Raw genomic sequence first — 26,000 nt, 5'->3', positions numbered from 1 at the left:
TTCTATTTCCAGACATTCCCAAACATGGAGGCCAATGAATCCCTGTGATACTGGTGAACCCTCCCTGTCCGTCCTCGCTCTGCTGACAGCTGCTTGCCAGCGTCCAGATGAATGCCATAGGTAAGATTTGGCTCTTCTTTATTGAGATTGTCTCACACCCCCATCTTGCCTCATCCATCCTCAGGAGAATCCTAATGCACTGATACCAAGGGGGAATAATTTTTTTTTTCTTTACAATCTACTTAGCAATGATTTATTGATTGTGGCTTCCACCCTCACTGAGAATTACGGATCCTTTTTGGGAAATCAGATTTTCACACCTTTCATGAATGTGTATGTGGCGCAGGTCTCCAGAGACGGCGTGAGGGGAAACTGACTTTGAGGAGCAGTGATGTGTGAATCTCTGTGGTGTCACTCTTCTGCCAATGGTATGCCCAATGAATGGCACCGTGATTCTCCATTGCTCTCCCCGTTCCTCTCTATAGTTGTGCATTATTTATCTGTTGATAAATACATTGTGTGAGCTCGATGTTAATACGTTTTCATTCCCTTTCGAACCCTTAAAACGCACAGTTCGCTCACTCTCCTATCATAAGCATGCAGGAGACCTTCTGCGTTATGTGCATTTCATAGGAAAATAATAAAAACAACTTGCCCTCATAGGAGGAGTCAGATTAGTGCACTGAAAGCTTTGATGCTCCAGAATGTCAGCTCTGTGGATCGATCTAGCAGAAAACACACACACACACACACACCTGACCAATCAGAGGCGTCTATCTGTTGTGGACCTGCTGGGCACCGTGGTTTACAAGCTTCAAAGAGCTCCTTTTAATACACTGCTTTGATAGCACCCAGCCTTCACTGACCCACCGACCGTCCATTGGGGAGCATTTTGGCTTCAGTGGAGTAGAGAGGGATAACTGTTGATCATATTAATGAGAACGGTGAAAGAAAATCACTTCAAGTATTTATATCACTGGCCTGCTACTCCTACAGAGGGTATGCAGAAGAGTTATGTTTTCTGATGATTTTTACGTATCAAATTATACAAACTCACTAAAATTCATCTGTAAAATGGAATAAGTTTGTGTTATTGTATTTGCAGAATATATTTAATAGGAGCACACATTTCACACTTAATGTTGCATTAGAGAAATAGTCACTGAAATACATAGAAATCCTAAAATGATTTGATGGAGGAACAGTTTGGTTAATAACCCTAAGGGGGAGACAAATCATCATCTACTGTACTACGTTACCCACAATGGTCTTGGGATATTTTATTTCTTCTCACTCTAGCAATGGAAACAAATTTTCATCTGATATCAGACTGTTCCATTTGTCAGGTGTGCCGTCCTTGCATAACTCAGGTCATTACAATTGCATTACAAGGATTACTAACCCATGAGGTACCAGCAGAAAAACATCTGCTAATGACTTCATTTATATGAGTTTGAGGCTCCAGGTCACTTAGATCACTGATAATGGATTGAAAACAAGTAGGTTTATTGCATAAGACAGATGATTTATGTCTAGAAATACTTTGGAATACTTGGAATATTTGTAAGCTCATGAAGTCATGATAGCAGAAGCAAACATGTTTTGCCAGTAATACATGACATTAATGACATTAAGTCTTAAGAGTGTAGTCTGATGTTTATAAGATAGTCAGGACTATAATAACTCTGAATCTGTCTTATTGTGGTTTAGGGGTACAGGTGTGCTGTGGAGGTCGCAGCATGCAATTGGCACAGGGCAGGGAACATCCAGGACTAATGATCAGTAGCCCATCGGCTATTGTCTTAAGACGTATAAGCCTCGGTGTAGACAGCGGATATCCGGACCAAGACTCTATCTTCCATTCTCAGTACACTGTTTACAGTCTGAGTCGAACCTTTCTCCACACAAACCACAAGCTGCCAGACTTTTAGTAGGTGTATAGGTGCAGATTTTATTTCTAATTTCTACAGATATCTACACATGAATGCAGATTGCATTGCACATTGGTCAATGTTACCCACCTCTCCACATGATTTGTTCACATGCATGCGGCCAACAGATGCCTGCTCAAACGTGTTATTCACATGCAGCCTCTGTTTATAGAGATAGGTTTTAAATTGTATTTTCAAAAGTGTATTTTTTTTACAATTAGCTTTCAAGTGTACTTCAGTAGTACACAGACTTCCAAACATCTTAGTATATTGTCTGGATTTGGGGCAAAGCTACAGCATAGTAAATTCTCTGCTATCCATGTTGAATTCTACTTTAAATATCAGAGATTATTGTGAATAATGTAAAACTATTCCAACAATTATGATGAGTACTGATCATATTTTTCTTTGTAGAAGAGTCTTGAGTGTTGGAGTGGAGCGTGCCGGTTACAGGCTTGAAACCCCTCACCGTCGCAGTGGGACGGCTTTGGTAAGACCACTAGCTATTAGCATGGATATCTGATGACACTCGGGACTCTCTGCTAACCACTGATTCTCCTCCTGCCACCGGTGGTGTTTGGTGAACGGAGGGTGGATGGGGGGTGAGATCAAGTGCTTTTTCTTGTTTCTGCAACCTGTTCTCTGGAGCTATGGCCAGACTGAGTGAACAGAGAATGAACAAGACAAATCTTCTTCCCTCATGTCTGCCCCCCACACACCCGTCATATTCCCCAACTCACATTAGCGCTATAATCAGGGGTCCGAGGCCGACTTTAAAAAGTGAAGATAATCCGTTTAACAGCCACTGCTTGGATCCAGTAATCCAATATCTTATGGTAATTCTTAAAATACCCCCTTTTTATTGCCGATTTTTACAATAACATTACAGTTATCCCATTAGGTGTAATTATATTACTGCATGAGTTTAAATTAATAAACACACCCAATTTGGTGGCGTGATTGCAAATGGGCAGAGCCAGCTGTTTTGAAATGAAGTAATTAACAGCTGCATGAGATGGTGAGAGATCTGTTGCCCCCTTATCCTCGAGCCTCAGAGGCCAGGGGAAGATTAGAGCTCTGATCTCATTCCCAGCACTTGTTTGGAGTCTGTCAGGAAGAGAAATGCCAGCATTAGAGAGGTACCGCCACACTCCTGATATGATGAAATAAGGAGAAAAGGGGAAAGCAAAAAAAGATGGAGGGATGGACAGAAAGGACGATGCCCTCCTCTGAAGTGTCAGGAGCTTGTTTATTCTATTTTTCATTGTAGCTGCTGGAGCAAAGATTCCCATTTTTCCTTTATTTTTCTCCCCCCACCTCCAAACAAAAAACCACCACTCTCATTTTTTATAGGTCTTGCAAACTCTCATGCCCCAGTGAAAATTACATTGTGAAACGGGAGGAATTTCAGGGTTGCCTGTGCTCTCCGCTGTCCCTCTGAGCTTTCAAACAGTCAACAGACTGTGAAGAATAAATAATAAAACACTATTGATTATTTTGATGACTGCAAGATTCAATTAGGTATTAATTTTGCCCTCCAGTGGACCTATCAAGCAACTCAAAGGAGAGGAGGCAGGCGGTGGGGGTGGACCCAAATGCATGCAGAGTGTGGCCAGGCTCAGACAGAGGGGAAAATGTGTTTACCTCGGCGGGCAGAGAGGTGCATTGATGCGCAGTGTCCCACATTTAAGTGCTCCACAAATGAAGCCCTGATGACTAGTGACATTGTTACCGGGGATATGAGTATTGACCAGCCGGCTCCCGTTTTTAACGACAGCTTAAACTATTTCTATTGATTAACATTTTCATAGATTATCATGTGTCATATCAAGAAGGCTGATTCCTGTGATGAGCACATTAAAAAGGCCCCTCTGGGCAGGAACTCATCGACCACCCTGATAGAATCGTGTGTGTGTGGGTTTGTGTAAATGTGGGGTATTGATGGTTGCAGGGGTAAGACACCCCCTTTTTTCCTCTCTGGGCCCATATGTGCTGGTCACCCGTCCTTTGTCGAGACATATTTAGGTTGGACTTGATTCATAAATAAGGAAGAGGGCCATGGTCCCTGCTGCTGCTGTGTGTCTGTGTCTCAGAGCCCGAGGTGGGGTGAACACTGTCTGAGGAGCTCTCCAGTCACAAGACACAAGGGGGAAGAGACAGAGGGAGGGAAAGAGAGATTGAACGTGTGTGAGACGGAGAGAGAGAGCGGGAGGGAGGAGGTGACATTTCCTGTACTTGTCCTAGGAAGCAACCTCAGGCTTGAACCTGTGGTGGCCATTCAGATACATGCAGGGTGAGGAGGCTGCTTCTGGTTCAGTATAAAGCATGATGTACTAGCAGGTCTCTGCACTGTGGTGGTATGTTTTAGCTGCTGTTTGGCTGACTTCAACATTTGGACTTTCTGAAAACTATTTTTTTCTTCTCTTTTCTTCAGGAGCTTTCTTTAGGTAAGAGCAGATTTTCTTGTGGCTTTTGAGAAACTTTCCGTTTAGTGTTTAAAAAAAAAGAGCTTATTTACTGTATTTTATTCATTGTGTTCAAGTTGTAGCTCTTCTTAGAGATACAACAATTCAATTTAAACCAATAGTGTCATTTTTTGTATTTTAAATGTACACATTTTCAGAACTTTTCTGAATTTATTTTCTTCCAAGATGCTCAGACAGACGATTCTCTAATCACGTTATGTAGTTGCTGTTTTATTCTTGTTTCTAAGTGTGGAAAAAATGAAAATAATTGGGAGACAAATTTGGGAACATCAATGACTTCATCTCTTGTTTAAATCAGGCCTTAAGTTCACGTTGCATCACGCGTTGATGCAAGATGTCACCGTTAATCACACTTTGTGTCCCCAGCTATGTGAAAATTGATATAATCGCTGGTGTATATTCTTTGCTCATATCTCCCTCTTTAGATGTAGAATTAGATAGATTTGGTTTGTTTAATCGACACGCAGCCCAGGACCTCTTTGTAGACCGCTGTCAGCTTAGTGTTTGCTGGAGATGAGGCACATGTCAGGTAGTAATGAGCCCTTGGAGATGGATGTATCACCGTTTTAGGACTACAGGGTATAATGGTGAAGCCACGCGATCTGTAACAGTTCTTCACCAGGCAGCAGCCGGCAGTATCAGCGGGGTAGCACCAGCCTCAGATAAAAGAGAGAGCAGGAGAGGGAGGGAGCAGGAGAGAGAGGGAGAGTGATGAGTGAGCGATAGAGAGGAGAAGCTGGGTGTAGAGAGGGAGAGAGAGAGAGAGAGAGTGAGTGGAGACACAGAGAAGGAGCCGGTGAGGGTGAGACGCCGAATCAGATCTAACCAGCGGTGTTTTCTCTTTTTTTTACCTCCTCCCTTGTTTCCCACCTGGGCTCCCAGCTCCCTCCAGGATCCGATGATTACAGGGCAGCTGAGCAAGCCGCTGCTCTCCCTGCGCAGCAACATGAGCGCGGCAGAACTCCGGGCGGATGACAAAGCGGCCACCCCAGACAGCGAGCTGAACGACGAGCCCCTGCTCCTGCCCTCCGAGGCCACGGACAGAGAGGGCACTCCCAACAAGCTTTACGGTAAGTCAGCTTCCACCTTCCGTCCGTCCCCTGCTCCTTTGCAAAAGCTGCTAGATGAGGTCTGGCTCAGGCAATGTGAGGTGAAAGCTGAAGGCTTCCAGTGCTGGGACAGGTGTTAGCAGCATCTGACAACAAACTAAGTTTAAGTTCAGTGAGCAAGTTAGTGTCGGGCTCTTGCAGTTAGTGAAGAAATTGTATTATAAGTCGTTTTTGTATCTTAAGATGTTTTGTGCATCATCTAGAGGACTGTCTCTGTCAGATAAAAGTGTGTTGACTTTACAAGAAATAACCAAACTGCAGAAATCTTCTTTAATGAAATTCTGTACATACATATTACACTGATTTAAATACCACTTTTAATAAGTATCAGTGCATTAAGTTGGTTTGTCTTACTATGACTTTCCTTAAGATAAAACCTAAAAAAAGTTTAACTGACCTGTAAAGATACAATTGTACGTGTCAGGATAATTTATCTCAAACCCACCACCATCACCCTGCAGATTTTTGGGGAAATATGCACTAAAATAGAAATGGATACATTTGTTATATCTGCTATTTAAACATTGATAAAATTGAAAGTACGCTATTAAGATGAATAACAACTTAATTTTCTGTGAAATTAAAACCTCAACTTGACAGCAGGTTAATGTAGCATCGGCACATCACATGTAATGTTATTGTTTCTAGATTAATGTCGAGTTTTCTGTTTTTAAATATTCACTTCATTCAATTATTTTGAATCTTTTGGTTTCTTGCCTCTCAAATGATCTTCAAAATTAGCCAATTTCTACATCAGCATGCCTCATTATTTTTGCACTTTATCTCATTAACTGAGTGTTCACACTCTATTTTGGTTGTGTCTATCAAGGAGTGTGTTTACTCTTCTTATCATGAGCTGCTTCAGTCATGGACTAATTGAATCTCTGTGCCTCCTTATGAATCGATGAGCATAATGATATAAATTACCATTTAGCACATTTTCAAATTATTCACTGTAATGAGAAAGCTAATATAGCCCCAAATCTCCTGTAGTCCCAGCTTGAGACTTTAAAATAATTTAATTAAGAAATAATTACAAACCAAATATATGTGTGGTTGTATTATTAAATTGTAATATCCAGTAACAGCAGATTTTAGGGATCAGTTATTATAGAAAGATGGAAGATTTTAAATGTAATATATGAATTTTATTTTAAGGAAATTACATGCTCCCATCTTTCATTCCCTCAGCAAATTATCTTAATTTTGTTAATTTCAGGTGAAGGATTGTAAGAGGACTGTCCAGGACTGTATAAATAAATTATGCACTTTACATATTTTCATAATTTTAACTTTTTGTCAATTTTATTTATTATTATATTATTTTTATATGGATGCAAATTGCGAAGTGAAATAAATCCTTCTTCCAGGGCTTTAGATGTTGGTTTTGAATAATTTTACAAACTATTGTTACCTCTTGTGTCTGTTTTTCCATTTCAGAAATTTAAACATTGTGCGTGTGTACATGCATGCTTCAGTACATCTGTGTGTGAGAGATTTTGGCATGTAATTGATTTATTGCTGGCTATGGATTTCTACTGCTAACAGTGCATATTTATATTTTTAAAAATTATTTGAATAAGAGATGCTGATGGAATATCAGCATGTATGAATTTCTCTCTGACCCTCTCAGTGTGTTTGTGTGTGTGTGCGTGTATATATGTGTGCATTTCCTGGGAAGTGGCAGGGAGTATAGTATAATAGTGCCAATGAAAGAAAAGAGTGCCAAAGGACTCAGCTTGCCAAGCATTTGCGAACAAAATAAAAAAAAGAATTTGGAGGAGGGACAGCCAAACATTACTCTCAAACCTAATCAGCGAGAGTTCAGCTGTCTGTTAAATCCTTATTTAAAGAATAACCTGAAGCTAGAGGCCTCTAAACAAGGACTAGCTACTGCAGGATCTGTCTCAAAAGCATTGCAATTTGGTTTAATAAGCATCAAAACTCTCCCTCTTTCTTCCTCTCTGATCAGTCTCTGACGACTCCCCTGCTTCTCTATTGATTGCATCTTGCTTCTTTTTCTCCTGTGCACGTTCACTTATATACGCTTTGACTATTTATATTTGAAGACATTTTACACCTTTTGATGATGATTAATAAGCAAGTAATTTATAATTTATAAAACATATTTGTGTCACCATAAGGTAAAGTGTTTTTTCTGCCCATTTTCCACCTGCTGATGGCTCTTGTCATTCTGTATGTGACTGGACAGAGCTGCTCCAGTGAAAGTTGTGAATTCTTAAGGGGATGGTTTCGCTTTGCCTGGTGGCACAGCCCACAGCGGTAGGTTTGGTTTGGGGAACCGTTGCCAAATGACCTGTCAGAAGAGAGAGAGGCAGGGACCCATGAGGAGACATGGCTCGGTCGTGTCTTCTGCTGGGAGAGATAGGGAGGACGAGTGAGTGGGAGAAGGTTGTTTGAAGAAGAGGCTCTTAGCATCTTTTGGTACTTTTACCTGAAATTCTGACAGAATAGCCATAAGTTATGGTGATGGTGACACCTAGTTTAGGGCGATCGTGGCAGGTCTATTTAGTTTTATATTTGATTGAAGTTTGAGTAAAAGTTTAGGCGATTTTTACGCTTCTCTTAGTGGTGTTGATGGATTATATCACCCGTTGAGTCAGGTGTATGAATCCCATCCAAAACCAATTGAGTGTAAAAGATGTGGCCTGAAAGTAAAAGCTACAGTTTCCTGAAAAGATGACATTTTGAAAACAATAAGAACTAATGCATATGAGGGTATTTAACCCCTTCAATAGCTTAATCGTTTAGAAAACAAACAATTAAGCAATGATTAGATATTTAGATTATTTCAGTTAATTTTGCTTATATTTGTGTTTTGCAATCAAACTAGTTGTAGCAAGAAAGATTGTTAGTTTTGCGATTGGTTTTATGAACATGAATGACCCTGAACTGAGCCTTTAAACTAGACCTTTGATTATTCAGTGGCTTTCTTCATGTGGTTCTGTACAAAGCAGAAGCCACAATATTAAGATTGTTCCACTGTGCATGCACTGGAGTGAAAAGCAAGACCTGAAGGTTTGCATTTGATTCCTCAGATTCCGTCCGTGTCACCTTTCGCAAAATCTCTCGGACGGAATGCTCCAATGTCATGATTGACAGACGTGCTTATCACAGAGTCACAGTTAAAAGGAATGCAAATCATGTTCTGACTTAATTTGCTCCTGTAGAATTCGAGTATAACTATGTCATAATAAACGAGTGCATGTGGTTGTGTATTGACACACAAGATGCATGAATACAGTGTGTTCATAACACAGCTGCTGGAAAGCCTTCTACTTACGACAACCTCTAGCTGAGGAGTTATAGACGTTATACAGCTGTATGGTGTCTTTATTCGGGGGGGGGGGGGGATTCTTTGACAACAGGTGTGATAAATCTACCCTAGTGTATTATCTGGCAGTTGAAACCTATGTCTGACAATAAATGGTACCATTAGATGTGTCGTATATATACCGTCTGTGTTTTCATATTGAATGAACCCACAGCAACTTTTTTTGCAGGACTGAAGTATAATTTGAGCTTCAGTGCCTGAACACCGTCTACGAGTTGGTGCACGTACGAGAAGAAAGTCGGGAGACAATGACAGTAGCGGTCATGTTTGTCTACAGTAAACTGTCCACCTTCTACACCCATCACATGCTTACTGCTGTGGTGAAAGGGTCGTTCTCCTCCTAAAAGCTTGCCTGTGCAAATAGTCTTCCACTTCACCTAACAGGGGCTACAAGGCACCACAAACATCCTGCCGCCTTGTATTTATTCCCAGTAGAAGTGGACATTAGGTGGGAAAGCTGTGGTTAGTAGGGCAAGCAATTTTTTTTTCCAAGGGACGAGATGGTGTTGGAAGCGTACAGTTTCTGTCTTCTCTTCTCAAGCAAATCTCCCCCTTTCAGACATCAACAGACAAGATAATAAGACACTCAGAGCACAATTCCGTATTATATTCAGCAACCAAAGGCTCATCTCTTGTCAGTTTGCATTTACTCTTCCAAGGATGTGACGCTTCTATCATCATGCTGTCAAAGAGAGCCCGGCTGGAACGACAGGAGCACTCATTTCTTACACTTACTGTCTACATGAAATGGTCTGCACTTATACGGATCCTGCCAAAATGGTGGAACATTTTCAGAAAGGTCACCTAGAGACCCCCCCCCCTCCCCAAAAGACCAAAATGAATCTTTAATTGATTCCTGGTATCGGTGGTCATTCACAACTAGAAGTCCAACCTGAATGCGCATGTGTTGCTCACTTTCAGATTTTTTACAGGCTTATTAGGCTTCACTTAGAATGAGATCTTCCATTGGATTAGTTAAATGAATTAAAGTCAACATTTCACCGACATAGGACAGTGTTTACCATGACGAGTACTTAGACTTGAATCTTTAGAAAAGTTGCACTACATGTACTTAAATGTTTGAAAATTTTTACAAGACAGTTGTATCATCAACATCCTTATGTTTAGTATTTGTCTTATAAGTGGTCACTCAATGATTTTTCACAATGCAGAGCACTTGAGTAAAAGATATAGCTCAAAAATGAAAACTACTATTCAACAGTGGTTTCAGGAATGACTGGAGAACCCACGAAAACGTATTTTCCCCTCTTTTTTAGGCTTCAAAGTTAAAGGGAAATTCAGGTATTTTTTTAGCTGGTACCGATGTTTTTAAAATGTGGGTGTGTGCATGAATGGTGCTTAATAAACATTTGGAATCGCCGGGAGCCACGAATCGGGTGTCCACTATGTTCACCAGTAAAAGGCTCAACCTGTTAAACAGCAGCTTAGTTTACATTAATATTTACATAATCCAGTTTGACTTTGATTGACCTGGTTGGATGCTATTCATGAAAATTAAATAGTGAGAATTACAACTATTGCTTAGCCTTAATTTATCATATATTAACTACTTAATGTGTACTCAATATTATTAATATATAATGTGGGGAGGGCACAAAGCTGATGCGTTTCGTGCAGAATTCTCTTTGCACTTATTTCCACGACACACTTATGCACAGGACACACAATGAGAAACGCACACATATGGCTGGAGGCACGAGTTCTTATTATTTTTGTGTAATCAGCTTAGTGAGCTGGATACATGGTGGGACCGGCTGCTTGCTGATGCAAAGAGCCTCGTAATGTTGTGCGCTGAGGTTAAGTAATAAAGTTGCGCAAACCCAGGGCTGAATTGGCCTTGCTGAGTAAAAAGGTAGGGGATAAAGGAGAGTGAGGGGAAACAGGTCTGTCCGCAGGAGGTGGATCTCATTATGGGGATTTCTGCTGGCTGAAAAAACTTGAAAACCGGCTTAATGCATGCCTGTAAAGCAGGTGTAATACGCTGGCTAATGTGCCCACTGCGGCCCTGGTTGCGACAGCAACACAAACAGAATCACCACTTGGCATGAAGGACAGGGAGGGAACATGAGGCACACTTCATATTTTCACCAGCAGCTTAAGGTTGTCAGGTTTCACACAAGCTTTGTAATGCAGAAATGACTTTGAGCAACAAGTTCAACTTCTATGCAGCTGACAATGTCATTCCCCTCGGTTGTTTTTATATGTAGAGTTAAAAAGATGTCTTGGCTAGGACGTATTCCAAAGCAAAGCACATTACAAGTTGCGTAGGTAGACAGCTGTGGAGAAAATAAATTGAATTTCGCTATGCATTTACTTAAGTTATACACTTTCTTTAAGTTGGGAAATCATTTTCAGAAAAAAATGCGCATGTTGTGTAGTGTCCTCTCCATAACCAATATCAATAAGCCTTTCATGTAGAGCTAACAAAGAGGCATCACATCTCCTGGCACAGACACGGTTGGTGTTGTTGAGATGTAATTGAAGCTGCTGGGGTCACATTTTCGGAATAGAAATTACATTCTTGTCTTTGACTTGTGTGGCGTGAACCAGAGATGCATCCCACAGCCCTTGTGTCCTTCACAAGCCTTTATTATTTATAACACTCGCTCTTTGAGCAATGACCAGTACTAATGCATAACCTTCTGTCCTTCTGGCTGATTCGCTTCCTTTGAAACCAAAGATTGAGGCAGGAGAAGTGGGTGTATGGTGGATGAGGCAGGGGTGTGGGCGGGCGAAAGGGGGGCTGCTAGTATAGGGCAGTGGAGATCCAGGCTATCGAGAAGTTATTATGTTTTTTTCCCTTTATATCTGAGGATGTGGAATAACACTGTGATGCTTCTTTTCTCCAGAACAGAGTTATGGGCTTCAAAGCAATACTATTTCCTGACGTCCCTCCTTCCACTATTTGTCTGCTCCACCAGAATAATGTGCTGGGAGGGGAGGAGAGGGGGAGGACAGGGTGGTGTGTCTTTTAGCTACATGATTATTTGCTTGTTTCTGCCTGTACCCACTCAGTTCTGTAAATATCAGCGCTACAGTGGCATACAGTAACTACTACAGGAGTTTCTCCAGATAAGCTCATTTCTAGGTAAAGTCCGTTTAGCTCGGGTTCAGTGGGGGTGAGATACACTCTTGCACAGCCCGTATCACCTGATGTTATCCTATAGTGATTGAGCCTGTGCTGCGGCGCTGCTGTGATCCATTGTTATTATACCTCCATGACAGAAGGAGCGGGTGAGGAGGAGGGGGGGACGCAGAGGTTTTCGAGGGGCAAGGGGTAGAAAGTGGGACATAGACAGCATTAGTGCCGGATAGCCTGGGGGGCCCAGGCTGATGTGTCAGGCATGACATGTGGGTGTCTAGCCCCCCACGCATACACACTCACACATATACCGGAACATACACACTGTGTTCTGTGCTGCCCTCACACCCCACTGGCTCCTTCTAAATGTCCTGCAGTTGACCAGATGCAAAGTAAGATGGACAGATATTTAAAAAGGATGCTGTTTTAGTTTGAAGATGCAGAAATAGTGAAACACGCCCGTCACAACTTCCTGGAGCCTAAACTGACATTTTTTTTAATTTACCAAAATTGTTGAACAGTTTTAAACTAGAAATTTAGCTTTAGCTTTAGCTTTATTGCTGAATAAATGGTTTCAAAATGTTGTCTGGTAATTTTCTATTAGAAAAGAAATTGTCCCTCTGTCTTTGCAAGTCATTCAAAAATGTAAATGTTTCTACTCATCTGCAGATGATTCAATTAATACTTTCATTGTTGAACTATATATATATAATTATTTCCCAAAGTACCGGTTTCAAATGTCCTCTTTAACAGTAACAGCCCAAAGTCACAATATTTTTTACTTAATCTTATTTAAAGCTGAAAAAAAGTATTCATATTTATATATTCTTCTATTTTAACAGCTTTATGTTTATATAGAGGCAAAGTAGAGAGGTGTGCTAGAGGGAGGGAAAGGCCCTTCTTCAGCTCAGGGTTGCAGGGTGCAGACAGCAGAATCCTATTTACAGCAAATATCATTTAAGAGCAGGAACAATAGTGAACCAAGCTCCTCCTAAAAGGCTTACAACACTCTAAAAGTAGTCTTCATCCCAGCGTCCCCCTTCTCCGATGGCCATAAAAGGATGAAGAATAATTTGGATTATTATTTACCTCTTTCCACCCTGAGCTAATCAGGTTGACATTGCTTTGGGAATGAGGAGGATGCTCCGTAACAGATGTGCTCGTGTGCCAAGTGACCCAAGTCCCCCGTGAGGATGCAACACAAAGCCCTTTTCTCTCCTCCTTTCCCTCCCTCCTCCTCCTCTTCACTTCTCCACCGTCCTCTCTCCATCACACCATCTCTCCTTCTTGACCTTTGAAATGAGCATTGCCTCTTCTCACCAATTTACCTCCCTCTGGTCCCTCTTGTGCTTCTGCCGCTTCCATCTCCACTCCAGCATCAAGGGAGCGACAGGTAAGAGCTGGAGCGGAGCACTCTCATGTCAGAGAGCCTTTTGGTGAAGACCTGTGGCCACGAGTGAGAGCATAAGTGTTGGAGCACAGGGCCCTTTACTGCTTTAAGCATTTTTTTTGCATGCAGATTATTCATCCACCCATTCACCAGAACCTGTTGGGACTTACTTGTGCGGCGTGCTATTTTATGTTGTTTACATTTAAAGCCTTTCTGTGGAGACATCTATTACTGCGTGGCATCCATCTCCTCTCTGCTTGTCCTTCTTCTGTCCTTCTCTTCCTCTGCCCCTCTTAGCAATCACCTCAGAAACAGTCTGAGAAAGAACTGCTGAGGTGTAAAATCCTTTCTCTTCGCCACACTCCATGGCACCACCTTCTCTGTAATTCCTTAACTCTACAATTCCACTTTGTGCCAGAATAATGAATGACAGAGATCTTTTCCCCATCCCTTCCCTCTGAGGTCTACACCCCCGAGCAATGAGGAATCAGGCTTAATGCCGGAGGCCCGGAGAGATGATGGTGCCCTCTTCTCCCTCTTGCCCCAGTGCTGAGCTCTTAATTAAGGAAATGACAGCTCTCCGAGCAGCAGCAGTGGCCATAATGTAGCTAATAGTGTTACAGGCGGCCACTCAAAATTCGGTCTCTGGTGATTTTCTATCCCCACAAACACTATTGACCTATTCCTAGCAGCTTCTCCACCCCTGCCTCTAAACAGAGTATTACTTCCCTGTGGGTCCAGAGGGAGCCATCTAACTAAGAGCACCTGGAGTTATTGGCAGCAGATTATGCCCTGTGTTATTGTTGAGGGCTTTGGTGGGAGTAATGAAACACTGAGCTAAATCACTGGTGATTTTGACTCCCTTGCATTCTACAAGGAGTTAAGTAAATCACTATAAACCCCACACTGTATATGATAGGCTGCACACTCTGTGGACTTTATTCCAGGCTTCTTTAGATGGAGAAATGAAAGTTAGATCATCTGTCGCACCACGGGTTTGCCTCTCGCAGCTCTTTCTGCAATGCCACATAAACTTTACAAGTGGTATCAACAAAATCAATGGTCAAACAATCTGGGGCAGTTGGTTGTGTATTGATGGAATCAAAGCGTCTGTATGATGTGGAATTTTGTTTATCTGGGTCTATTCTGTTTTGCTCCACAGCGTACACAACCCCGTCCAGCATCAACACTCTTTATCAGCTACACAACACAACGCAGAAACTGTGATGAAAATAATATTGTTTAGCATGGTTTTGCACTGCAATTACCACAACCATGATAAATCCACTCAGAATGAAGAATAAGAATATAATGAACTCATACTCCTCACGTTAGTTAAACATGAAATTATTTTACAATGGATTACATTCCAACGGCAAAATGATTGACAACATCTCAATAGCAAACACATGCACTCAGCCAGACATTTTCAAAAGGACCATTATGAAAAGGGGGGGGGGTTGGCTGTTCATTCTGAAACGGCTGAATCGTTGCCAGGCCTCTCTCGCACATCTGACAACTTACATAATGCATTTCCACTAAAATAGCTTAAGTGTTAAAGCTTCTTTTATGGGCAAAAATTGATTCATATATGCATTGAGGCAAAAGCTAACACGAACACAAAGCTTTCAATAACACCCATTTTGTTCAGACTGTCAATGTAAGAAGCGGTTGCATTAGACAAGGTGGCATGCTGATTGCTTTATGAAATCCAGGCTAATTGTTTTGTGGTGCAGTCCTTGGGGCACCCTGCATTAAGAAAGACCGAATGAAGTCAAATAAATATAGCTCTTTGCCCCCCCCCCCGCCTCGATAAACACACACACACACACCCACACAAATCGCAGAGCGGCCCTCTCAGCCTTGTGTGGCATTGAAAGTCGCTCTCCAGTGGCCACTTTGTTGATCAATGAAAGAGAATTTATATAGTGGTGGATATTGGCAATATTTCCGTGACATAAGTCACTTTGAATTGCACCCTGTGCCCTGTGATACATATGATTACTTCACTTACATTGACAATTATTTCCACTGTCAGTATTCATGTCGCCGTCAGCAGGAGTTGGACTCGAGACGTGATTCATTTAATTAAACTGATCATCTTTCTTTAAGTCAGGGCCGTGGATAACGTACTAAATGTGAGTGCATTTTAAGGCTAAAGAGTGGTTTTGTTATTCCGAGTGGACATGGGATTTCAGGACACTGGTGTTGTTAGAAAAGCAATTCAATTCCTCAGAAATTCAAAAAAATGAGATAAAGCCTGAACGTCCTTGATAAATGTAAAGCTATGTTGAATGTGCGTCGCCTGTTCTTTCATCCATTTGGCCCCTGCTTTCATCTCTCCTCACATCAATGCGTCCATTCATTCCATTTTATTCATCGTGTGACCTGCGTATAATCACGGCATCCAAGGGGTTTCTTCTTACTAAAGGTCCAATCGAGATTTTATTTACCCCCCCCCCCCCCCGTGTACAGTGCTAATATTCATCTTTATATCCACTTAAGAGTCATTCACATTAGATAGGAAGATTTTCAGAGAAAGGGAAAGCAAAACATGTACAAAGACTCAAGTAATAAAAAAAGAATTGAAGATTCACTCCCTGGGCATTTCCCCTGTCAGCCATTTAATTTAGTTAAAGAAATTACACAAATCCTTTGGGTGAAGATGTGCATGTGTATTTATTTATTATTGATTTTTCCCCCTGCGATAAACGTGTTAACGTTACAGATATTTGCAAGGGGGATGAAGCTTTCTAAGTTATTGTGAAATGCTGCAATAAAAAGCATCATGGAATCGTTATTCAGTAAGTCTCCCCACAGTGTTGATCAGATAAAATACATTATTCACGACCAATATCTTAACTATAGTCATGAGCCACACTGTTTGAAGCTGTGGAGTCTTCCACTGAAGTTCAGAATCTTAAATTAGCTAATTGGCTTTGTCATGATGATAATTGGATAATCCACTGTCATAAAAGTCGCCCAGTAGCACTTCTGCCTTTATTAATATTATCTGAGTGCTGCAGCTGCATTCATTTGAGATGGTTGAAAAGTTTTTGGATGCTACAACTGAAAATCTGGAGGAGAGATAATAATTTGATCAAGATTAAAGTGAGAATTATCTGATTAGAGACAATGCCTCTAATGAAATCCGGTAAAATAATATGTGGCCTCATAAATAAATGTGAAATTATTCAGTAGATTATAATGCTTTTGTACTTTATCTGTAGCTTTATATATCGACTCAGCCGCTGTGTCTTCCCTGTATGTTCAGCTTGATCTTAATCCCACAAACTGAGTGCACAGGGTGGGGCTGTGCACTGCGTGATCCATAATGGGTGAAATAATTGGTGAAAAGAGACTGGCTTGTCAAAATATTCATTGCATTGCGCGGCTGATAAGCGAGAGGATGTGGACCTTCATCGAGAAGCAGGGCCAGCCAGCCAGAGGTAGAAACCAGCTAGAAAAGCAGGCTCCCCCTTGGGCTTTCACATCAACCATCAAATGCTTGAGGTTAATTTGTTAGGTCATGCCATTCACCAATTATTTGGATTTTATGTAAAGATGAAATGATTTTACTTGGCGGAGGCGAGTTTAAAATGTAATGCATAAATATAGTTGACAGGCAATGAGATCTTGCTGGCGAGCGCTACTCAATAGTGTGTTTTGTATGAAGCTTTTATAAAAGGGCTAGAAAACCACTGCCTGCCTTGTATGTTTAACACAGAGGAAGGAAAAAAAAAACTATTCATCTGTGAATAACGTTTCTACTCCTAATTTAAAAGCTGTGATATTCCATTTAAGAAAATGTATCTCCTAGTTGAAAAGTGATTACATCTTTTAAATCTATTGCCAACATTGTGCGTTTATTGAGGTTGTGTGGCCTTTAAACACATTTCCATGTGGTTGGCTTTACCGCCTCTTCAAAATCCTCTTTATTCAAGGTAAAAGCTGTTTCATGAAGGATACAGTACTTTGAAAGATGTTTATTTAGCTTTTTGTGAGAGTTTTGTATCACACATAAAAAGCAGCCTTGTGCTCATTCCATTAGAGCTCTGGCACCTCACCTTTTTGTAAAATGATCACAGTGATGTTTTTGAAATAAGTAGATTTTACTGTGTATTGTCTGTAAATTGGCTGAGTGACCAACAATTTACTTTGAGTCATTTCTAGTTGAAACAGGCGTTTAAAGCCTAAAGAAGAAATAGAAGCACTGAAGAAGTGTTTTTGAAGGAAACAGCTTGATTCACCACATTTTCTGCAGTTCCTCAGTTCTATGATAAATCTGTGATTCAGCAACATTTTAATATTAATGAAAATAATTAAACTTCTAAAGCTTCTGAAACTTTGTTTCAAATCTGTTAATATATTTGTGACTAAATAAATAAAAATAAAAACAAACGCACTGATCCAGTTCACCTCAATACGACTGTGTGGATGTTGTTTGTCCAGATATAATTCCAATGGCTTTGAAAAACAAGCTATCCACCCACTGATCTGATTGGTTCATGGAGGTGCATTGCATGTCATTTGCGCTTGTAGCCAGTCCGGCTGCGGGTGCATGTTTGTGCACGTGAGTCATCTTTTCATCACAGTGCAGTTAAACCAGAAACACGTGCTAGCCATGCTAACTAGCAGACAGGCGTCAAGGTTGCAAGAGTGATCAAAGCCACGAAATTTGATTCACAGGAACACAAACTGCAAATGAGTTTGGGTCAGATCCATTAGACATATTTTGAAACATGCAACAGTGATACTCTTTTATGTGAAGTAGAAATAGATGCAATTAGCTTTGTGTCAATTTGTTATTTAGAGAACAGGGTAAATAATTCCAATCAAAATTTAAGCCATGAAAATCAACTTCAGCTTTTTTAGATGGATAGATGTGATAGATTTGGACAAAAGACACCCTCGACTAACTTCCTTATTTGACTATTCTTGTTACAAGATTGACTAGTCTTTGCACTGCACAAGTCTTTGTGTCAACATTGAGACACCATGCGTTCCCGATATCATCAGGGTCAAAGGGTGAGGGTCAAAACAGGCTCTCAGACCTTTTAGAGCAGCCCGGACTCGGTGCACTGCAGAGAGATTTGGTTCGATGATATCCAAGCGTTGGTGTCCTTTATTTTCCCTGCAGCCATCAGCAGGCTTATTATCATGTCCCTGTCTGCTTTGCTCCACTCTGCCCTCATAGCAAACAGGTCTAATTGTGTCTCGTAGCTGCGGGCTCAGAAAAGAGGGGGGGTAGGAGTGGGTTTAGATGAGTGATACTCAGTGATGTAAATGGCTGAATAATATGGCCCCAGCGATTGTGGTGGAGCTCTGTCTCTCAGCAGTAATCTAAGCCATCGGGGACACGCCAGTATGCATCATCTCCCATCAATGAGCCTCTCCACTGGTTGGTAATTTGTTCAGTTCTGCAGCGGTTATTGATAAAACACTTAAATACAAATTCCCCTCCTTTCCCAACTGCCCCTCTCAACCGCGTACAGCACTTTATTGTAATATCACAGCACGGATGGTGTTGTGTGTTTATTTACTTATGCTGGCTGTGTTGATATAAGGTCTAATGTTTTTCTTCTCCTTCTCTTTCTGCTTTTCTTCGTGACTCTCTGTCGCTCTCTCAGGAGCTCGTGAAGGCTCGGTCCACTCCGATGCCAGCAGCAGTCCATCAGAGCAGAGTCAGCTGGGCCAGTCTCATCTAGGATACCCAATGGGTCCACAGGTGAGGGAGTAGATGAGCTGAACCCGAACTTTACACACTATACTTTATGACAAATGCTAATGTTATATTAAGAAGAATACACAGTTGACAATTGCTCAGCTCATCCAGTAATCAACGTTTGCACGAATAGTGATACTTTTACTCAAGTATTTACTCAAGTACTCCCGTAAAAGTTGAGTTACCAACCATTGAAAATGTAGGGAGAATATTGGCTGAAAAGATAATTGGCATAATACGATGATGTATCATTCTAAAGGCTTTTTTAAGAAGAAGCATCAGGAATGTACTGTCAAATAAAAAAGCCCTGCAAACAATTACACTTCAATAACATGAAATGATATTTATTATCACCATTATTCGACTAAACAAATCCCTAATTCAGGTATTAGCTCTAAAAAAGTGAGACTGCACCAATTGATTTTTTATTTTTCTTTACGAAATTACCATTAAGGAAGGAGAGATGGAATATGTGTTAGGCAACTGGTTCTGGGTTTTGTTCTTTAAGGTTAAAATTATAATCTCTCTCTCTTTCTCTCTGGAACCTAACTGACGTAAATCTGTTGTAGAAACAGAGAACTTAAGCCAGTGAAATCGTGTCTCAACCTTTTTTAATTGATTTCTTACCCCTGACGATGGAAATGAATGTCGTCACGAGTCATACAACTCTTTTTCTCACATGACGATCATTGCTGCACTTGATACTCAAAAAAAGCTCATGTGCAGTCAGAGTAATTCAAAAGATTGATGGCCAACTCAGATCTCTTAATCGTGGTACGTTTAGTCTGAAAGAGAGATTTTGGTGTTTTGCATGAATTTAAATAATACACTCCCTGTGTCACTCTGCTTCAAATCAAATTACTTCTGTATATTGAACCACAGTGAGTGACACATAACATGTTTCACCTTCACTAAAGGCTACAGCCACAATCCTTTGCAGCTAAAAAGTGAAATTCATTCAACATCACACATCATCTTCAGATGTAATTGAGTTGTGGCTCTAATGAGACGACAATGCAGGCCTTGTCATAACAAGCAGAGGAGCAAAGAGCCCGAGCCTGCAGCTCTGTTAATAGCTCATTCAGGCATTGTCCTATCTGATTGGATTTATTGGCCTGGTGGCTCGCCGATGGTTAATGAACATCTATCTCATTAGTGCTGCTCAATGTCAGCTCTCAACACACACTCACTCACACACACGCACACACACACATGCACGTACACACACACACAGTGTCAGGTTCCCTCCATCCTCTTTAATAAGGCCATTCTCCCTGCACATAGTGTTACTCAACGACAGTCAATCCTCATCTGGATAAATGAAAGAGGAAACATGAGAGGGAAGCTCTTCACTTCTATTGGGTCGGTTTGCAGCGTGAGAAATCCCCTGTGAAAGAGTCAATCTGCTGCAAGTGGAGATAAAGAATGAGCTTAATTAAAAGCACTTCTCTGATTACATACACCCTGGCTTGTCAAAGCCACTGTTTTGGTAACAGAAAAGAAATAAAAACAGAGGGGAAGGCATCGTGCGCAGGCAACAGTCAGAGTCTGAGCCTCAGCAGGCGGCTCTCAACAGTCACCATCTAATATATTAATGCTGTCAGTACAGTCTCTGTGAAGCTAACACTTTTCAGAAACAAAGGCGCTCCGCATGCCATACCCTATTCTCTTGTTCCCGGATCAATATGTTTTGATAGATTCTCGCTCCAGAGCCGGATATTGTTCGAACAACCATTATCCAATGGTAGTTTACCCAACATGAATCCACCTTCCTTCTGTTTCCCACTTGCAGTTAGGATGACAAAAGTCTGCTATCTGGGTGATTATGGGCAATTTCTCAGTGCCAGAGCTGCCAAGCAGATAGAATATCCTATTCTCCCCTGATGGGCAGAGAGGCTGGGTACCACATCCAGTCCTGAATGGGGCCGTTTCCCATCCAGAGCCCAACACACACCCAGTGTTTTGTGTCTGTGTGGCCCCTAGGAGACCACTTCTCAACACTCAGCTGTCAGGCCTGCCAAGCACTGTACAGCAGCTTTCCAACAGCACCTATGGAGAGGAGGAGTGAGCGCATCAGGCGAAAAGGCAGAAGGGGAACAGCTTGTAAAATCTAGATGAGTGATGTTGGCGATTCTTGGAGTGAACGCTGGTTGTGTGGCTGCAGAGTTGAGTTAATTATGTTCACGCTAAATTTATTCTAATCTCTGATTTTGATATCTGCTTGTACAGTGTTTTCTCCTCAGATAGAGATTATAATCACTCTAAAACTGGCACAACAAAAAGCCTAAAGACCAAGAGCTTGGGCGTGCTTTTAAAAAAAAATGTCCAAAGGGCTTTCTCTTGGCAGCAGCTGCCTGCTTCTCCAAAGCTGCCTGTAATGATAAATAAATCAGGGCTACATCTGATAATTGTGGAATTGTATTCTTAATGTTATTCCCTTCTATGTGAGACAGTCTTTTTGCTGTCAAGCTTGGCAATCTCATTTTGTTTGGCTCAGAGATGAAATGTATAAAGAGTGTCTTTGATTATTCGCTGTTTCGATTCAAGATCAAATTTAGTTTAAAACACAAGATTAAACATATGACACTTGTAGCCAACAAACGCGTCGCTTTTGTTATTGTCCTTTGAGGATTCTTTGAGCCCCAAAATTATTAATTCATTTATTTAAAAATTAATGCCAAATGTCCTTTTGAATGCTCTCAGAAGCTTCAGATATTGTCATTGGCTATGCACTGTTGTCGTGTATCAAAGCAAATGTTGAGAGTGACGAATTCTATACAATGTGTGTGATTGCTCCTGCCACCAACAGTCAACTCTCTGTGCTTCCTTTATTCCTTTAACAGCTGAGAAGCACAAACAGGTATTCAGTCGTCTTTCAGTGCAGATCTTTCTCCCTGAGATCTCTCCGTGCTTCGTGGCTCTAAACCCATGTGACCTCGTACCTCTTAAACTGTGATCGCATGTGTGTCGGAGTGGGTGCAGGCGTTCTGCACCATGCAGGGTTATCACAGTGACACGCCTGTCACCTAGGAGCACCAGGCTTGGGAATATGGTGGGCTCTTCGCACCAGTCAGCCTGCTCTGCACCCTGTGCAGAACTGCAGACACACCATGCAAAACAGAAGCAGATAGCTGACAATTGGAGTTAAAGGCTTGTGAACTTAAGTCACTGTGGAGGAGTCAAAACAGCACTTGCCTTGCACCGTCTAAAGGCTGCTTTACTGTGGACACAACAAACACTGACTATGTACTTTTATTGGTTTTATTCCAAACAATTCAATTCAACATTTAAAGAGTAATTTTGTCAGATTTCGCAGCATCTTCTCTCGTGTAGCACCTGTGTAAATTCCCTTTGACATGCTCCAATGCAGACATAATTTGAGAAAGGTTTCATGTGAATAAATGAAATTTAAGATGTCGCTCCTTGTGTATTCAAGGAGATTTCAGCCGTGGTACAAACACAATCCTGACTCAAAGCTCTCAATGAAATATGTGTTTGTGTACTTTCAAACTCACGTCCTTAGAAATTGCATTTGAAGAGATCTACTGTGAAAAATATCTCAGAGCGATACTTCTGATAACATATCTTTTCCTCCATGGGTGTGACTGCACCGATTCCACTATAACTAATATGAACGAATGGGTACATGAAGAGATGAGAGTGATGTGTTTTATCCCTCATCAAACGAGTAAAGTACTGGCACTTTTTTAATGCTACTGTGTATTTCAGGCACATTTCTGCGAGAAATGTTCAGCGAGATGAAACATGAATCGCTCTGCATGTCTGTGAAAGTAAAGTTCTCCCCTCTTTCACAAAGATTGGATTTGATCTCCGTCAGTGTGTTTTCACTCTCAGACTGTGACACAGCACGGAATTCAGCTGCAAACCACATTCAAACACTTATCAGACATATATTCAAGCTGTTGACTTGTTTGCTCGACTGGTGTAAAATAACATGTCTGCTGATATTTGATGATAGTGTATTCAAAAAAGAAAAACTCCTGGGATACTAAAGATGTGTCTCTGCTGTGTGTTTGTCCCATAGTCTCTCCTGGTGGCACAGCAGCTGGCGAACGCAGTAGGGGGCGTGATGTCTGGGGCAGCGCAGGGCATGAATCAGCCCATCCTCATCCCCTTCAACGCAGGTGGACACCTGGGCGGGCAGCAGGGCCTGGTCCTATCCCTGCCCACCGCCAACATCCAGAGCCTGGTGGCTGCTGCTGCTGCAGGGGGCATCATGACGCTCCCGCTCCAGAACCTGCAAGGTAAGCATGAGGGCACAGAAGACATCCAGCAACAGAAACAAACGCTAAAATAAGTATTGTGGGTCACTTTGCATACACACAGGCACTATATTTGATGTACTCAAAACAGTGGAGGGAGCAAGGGGAGCAACCTCTTCATGTTGACGTCAAGCCGATGCTAACAGTTGCATGACACACACATGAAAGTAAAACATTCATTCTTAAGTCAAGTTAGCACAGCAGCAGATATTTTGAAAATCACAGTCACATGTTGCAACCTTTTCCGGTTATTGCATGACTGACATGTTTGATTTGGTCACAAACGTTCGAATTCACACACACTACACAAGTGAGTTTACTTGGTACGCTACATGTGAGTGCACAGACTCAAGTATCAAATTGATATGTAGCGTTGAAATATCACAGGGAGAAAATGGAAGATAACAGATTCATTAAATTCATGTAAAACTGATGTTTTAACATGATAATACATTGAACCAGCACTATTATCAATAAATATAACAAATATTGAGAGTTCTACCTCCACTGTGTGACATGGAACAGATTTTTGTTTTCTCTGTAGTAAAAATGATTTACAAAGCTTCTCTGCAGGTCAGAATCCTTCAGGGGTTTGTATCCCAAAAAGCTGCTATCCTCAACTTGCCCAGAGGAACAACCATATTAATTACAGGTCAATGTTTTGCAGTGCACCGCAAAAGCACTTTATGCCTCTTTTCTGTGCTTAAGAGTGCACTGTACTTTACTTTTTTATCTCTTTTCCACCTCATCTGTCCATTCACATGGCTGTGCTTATCCCTGCCTTTTAAACTTTAATGCCCAAGTGTTCTCTTTTGATCATAGTTGTAAATGGTTTTCATTTTAATGTTTAAAACATTGTCTCTTTTATACCATTAGATTGAGGGACGGATGGGGAAACAGTCAGTCATAAATCTTGGATGAGAGCTCCACACTAATGTAAAAAGATGCCAGGCTACATGTAAAGCAGTGTGTTTTGAGGATAGAGATTACAATAATGACAGTGCAGCACAAAGTGCAGGGAAGGCTCCCTTCATGTGCGGAAATGGATAGACAGATGCCCTAAGTGATGAAATGTGGAGGTAGAAGCCTAATGGACACAAACATGCATAAATAACAGCAGCCATCGCTGTGGGCAGAGCTTTTAATAAACCGGCATCTATCTAGCGAGCCCTTCAATGTATCCGTCAGTGGTGGATGATAATGGGCCCAGCAGGCCCGTCTCACTCACACTTCAACAGATCTTCCTCCTGGTGCATGAGGGACAACCCAGAGGCTTCAGTGATCTGATGAACTGATTGACAAACACATTGTCAGGGTGTCAGAATGCCAAAACAAACACCTCTCAGTCATTCTTATTGTCCAGTGCCAAACAAAACCAACAGACAGACCGGAATCCAATGTCCTGATAAAAATCCCCATCCATGAGAGATGGTGCAAAAAAAAACTGGAGAAATGCCTCTGTGGCAGATCTTTTTTTAAGAGTGTGGACTGACAGACTGCCTGTTCGCACGTCCTCTTATCTGAAGGGGATGCATTGAAGGGACCTCCATGGAGAGAAAGTGACACAAGTCACGAGTGAAGCTAAATGTCTTGACTGTGTCCGGGCCCCTCTGGCCACACAGCGCTCCTCCACTCCCCTCTGTCTGAGTTCATCACAGCTCCTCTGAATGAGGCCTGCTGGCACAGCACCTCTGTCAGACAACTGCAACTCTGGCCTCCGCCCCCGCGTCCCCCCTCACCACCCCTCCCAGCTCCTGCGGGTCCCCTGGCCTGATTAATCACACATATAATCCAGTGCCGCGCTGTCGCCGGGGAGCAGTCGGCTCATTTCACGACCTCAGGAACAAGTGTGCTTTACAGCACTCACGCTGCTAGCTTATTAGCGTCAGATCAGACACAAGACAATTGTGCGGCTCAGTAATGAGACTCCAGGAGGAGCCCAGGCGATGGCTGTATTTAAATGTAATGAGGCGGCTAACGACCAACTAATAAGGCTGTTTGTCTTGGGGAATGGATGGTGCAGGGAGGAACTGTGTACTTTTCATGCTGGTCGTCACATATTCCTTCGACTTTTAGCCTTTGCTAGATTTTGTATATTAGTTAGTTACGTTAGGAGAATGAAATGATAACAGCATATTTGATCACATGTTCTGAGTTCTGTAAACATGCATTTGAGAGAAGGGAACCGGCTGCACTGTTGTGAGTTTGAAGAAAGCAGCTCTCTCAGACTGTGATGAATAACTATCACTGTAATGGGGCTGTGCTATACAGTTGGGGCGGTTGCTTAAATAAAACTGAGCAGCATCTTGTGGCAGACTCAGTAAACACAGGCACCAGTGTAACTGGCTATTTGTCAGAATGATTTATGCCCGCAAACAAGCAGTAAAAACAAATTCCCAATGAAACTAAACAAGGGAGAAAGTTATCTTTTGTGACAGAGTGCACACAATTCTAGCTGACTTCACAGAGGCAAAACTAGGTTGGGTCATGCCAGAGGTCTATTTGTGTGACAGCTCATATGAATAAAAAAATCACATATGATTTTCACAGTAACACTAGTTTGTGTGACTGATGAGGACAAAACAACTACAGATATATTGTAACTTGCGGCTGCAATT

At 41.6% G+C, this 26,000-nt stretch overlaps 1 protein-coding gene across 1 annotated transcript; it reads left to right on the top strand.

Annotated features, from left to right (window-relative positions):
* The first annotated feature begins 5,313 nt into the window (after nt 1-5,313).
* On the top strand, nt 5,314-24,263 carry LOC133933043 (POU domain, class 6, transcription factor 2-like). The gene is made up of 4 exons (XM_062379997.1): nt 5,314-5,487; nt 19,005-19,102; nt 23,145-23,364; nt 24,259-24,263. Exons 1-4 carry the CDS (start codon nt 5,316-5,318, stop codon nt 24,261-24,263), a joined length of 495 nt encoding a protein of 164 aa, XP_062235981.1. The 5' UTR covers nt 5,314-5,315.
* The last annotated feature ends 1,737 nt before the right edge of the window (nt 24,264-26,000 follow it).

Source organism: Platichthys flesus, chromosome 21 (genome assembly GCF_949316205.1).
Source record: "Platichthys flesus chromosome 21, fPlaFle2.1, whole genome shotgun sequence".
Taxonomy (NCBI): Eukaryota; Metazoa; Chordata; class Actinopteri; order Pleuronectiformes; family Pleuronectidae; genus Platichthys; species Platichthys flesus.
This window is presented reverse-complemented; position numbering and strand designations above follow the sequence as displayed.

Bases quoted from the DNA above. Each gene is read 5' to 3' on its own strand.
- LOC133933043 (XM_062379997.1), top strand. From the start codon at position 5,316: ATGATTACAGGGCAGCTGAGCAAGCCGCTGCTCTCCCTGCGCAGCAAC. The intron at 5,488-19,004 runs GTAAGTCAGCTT...TCGCTCTCTCAG, and splicing joins CACTCCCAACAAGCTTTACG to GAGCTCGTGAAGGCTCGGTC. The intron at 19,103-23,144 runs GTGAGGGAGTAG...TTTGTCCCATAG, and splicing joins GATACCCAATGGGTCCACAG to TCTCTCCTGGTGGCACAGCA.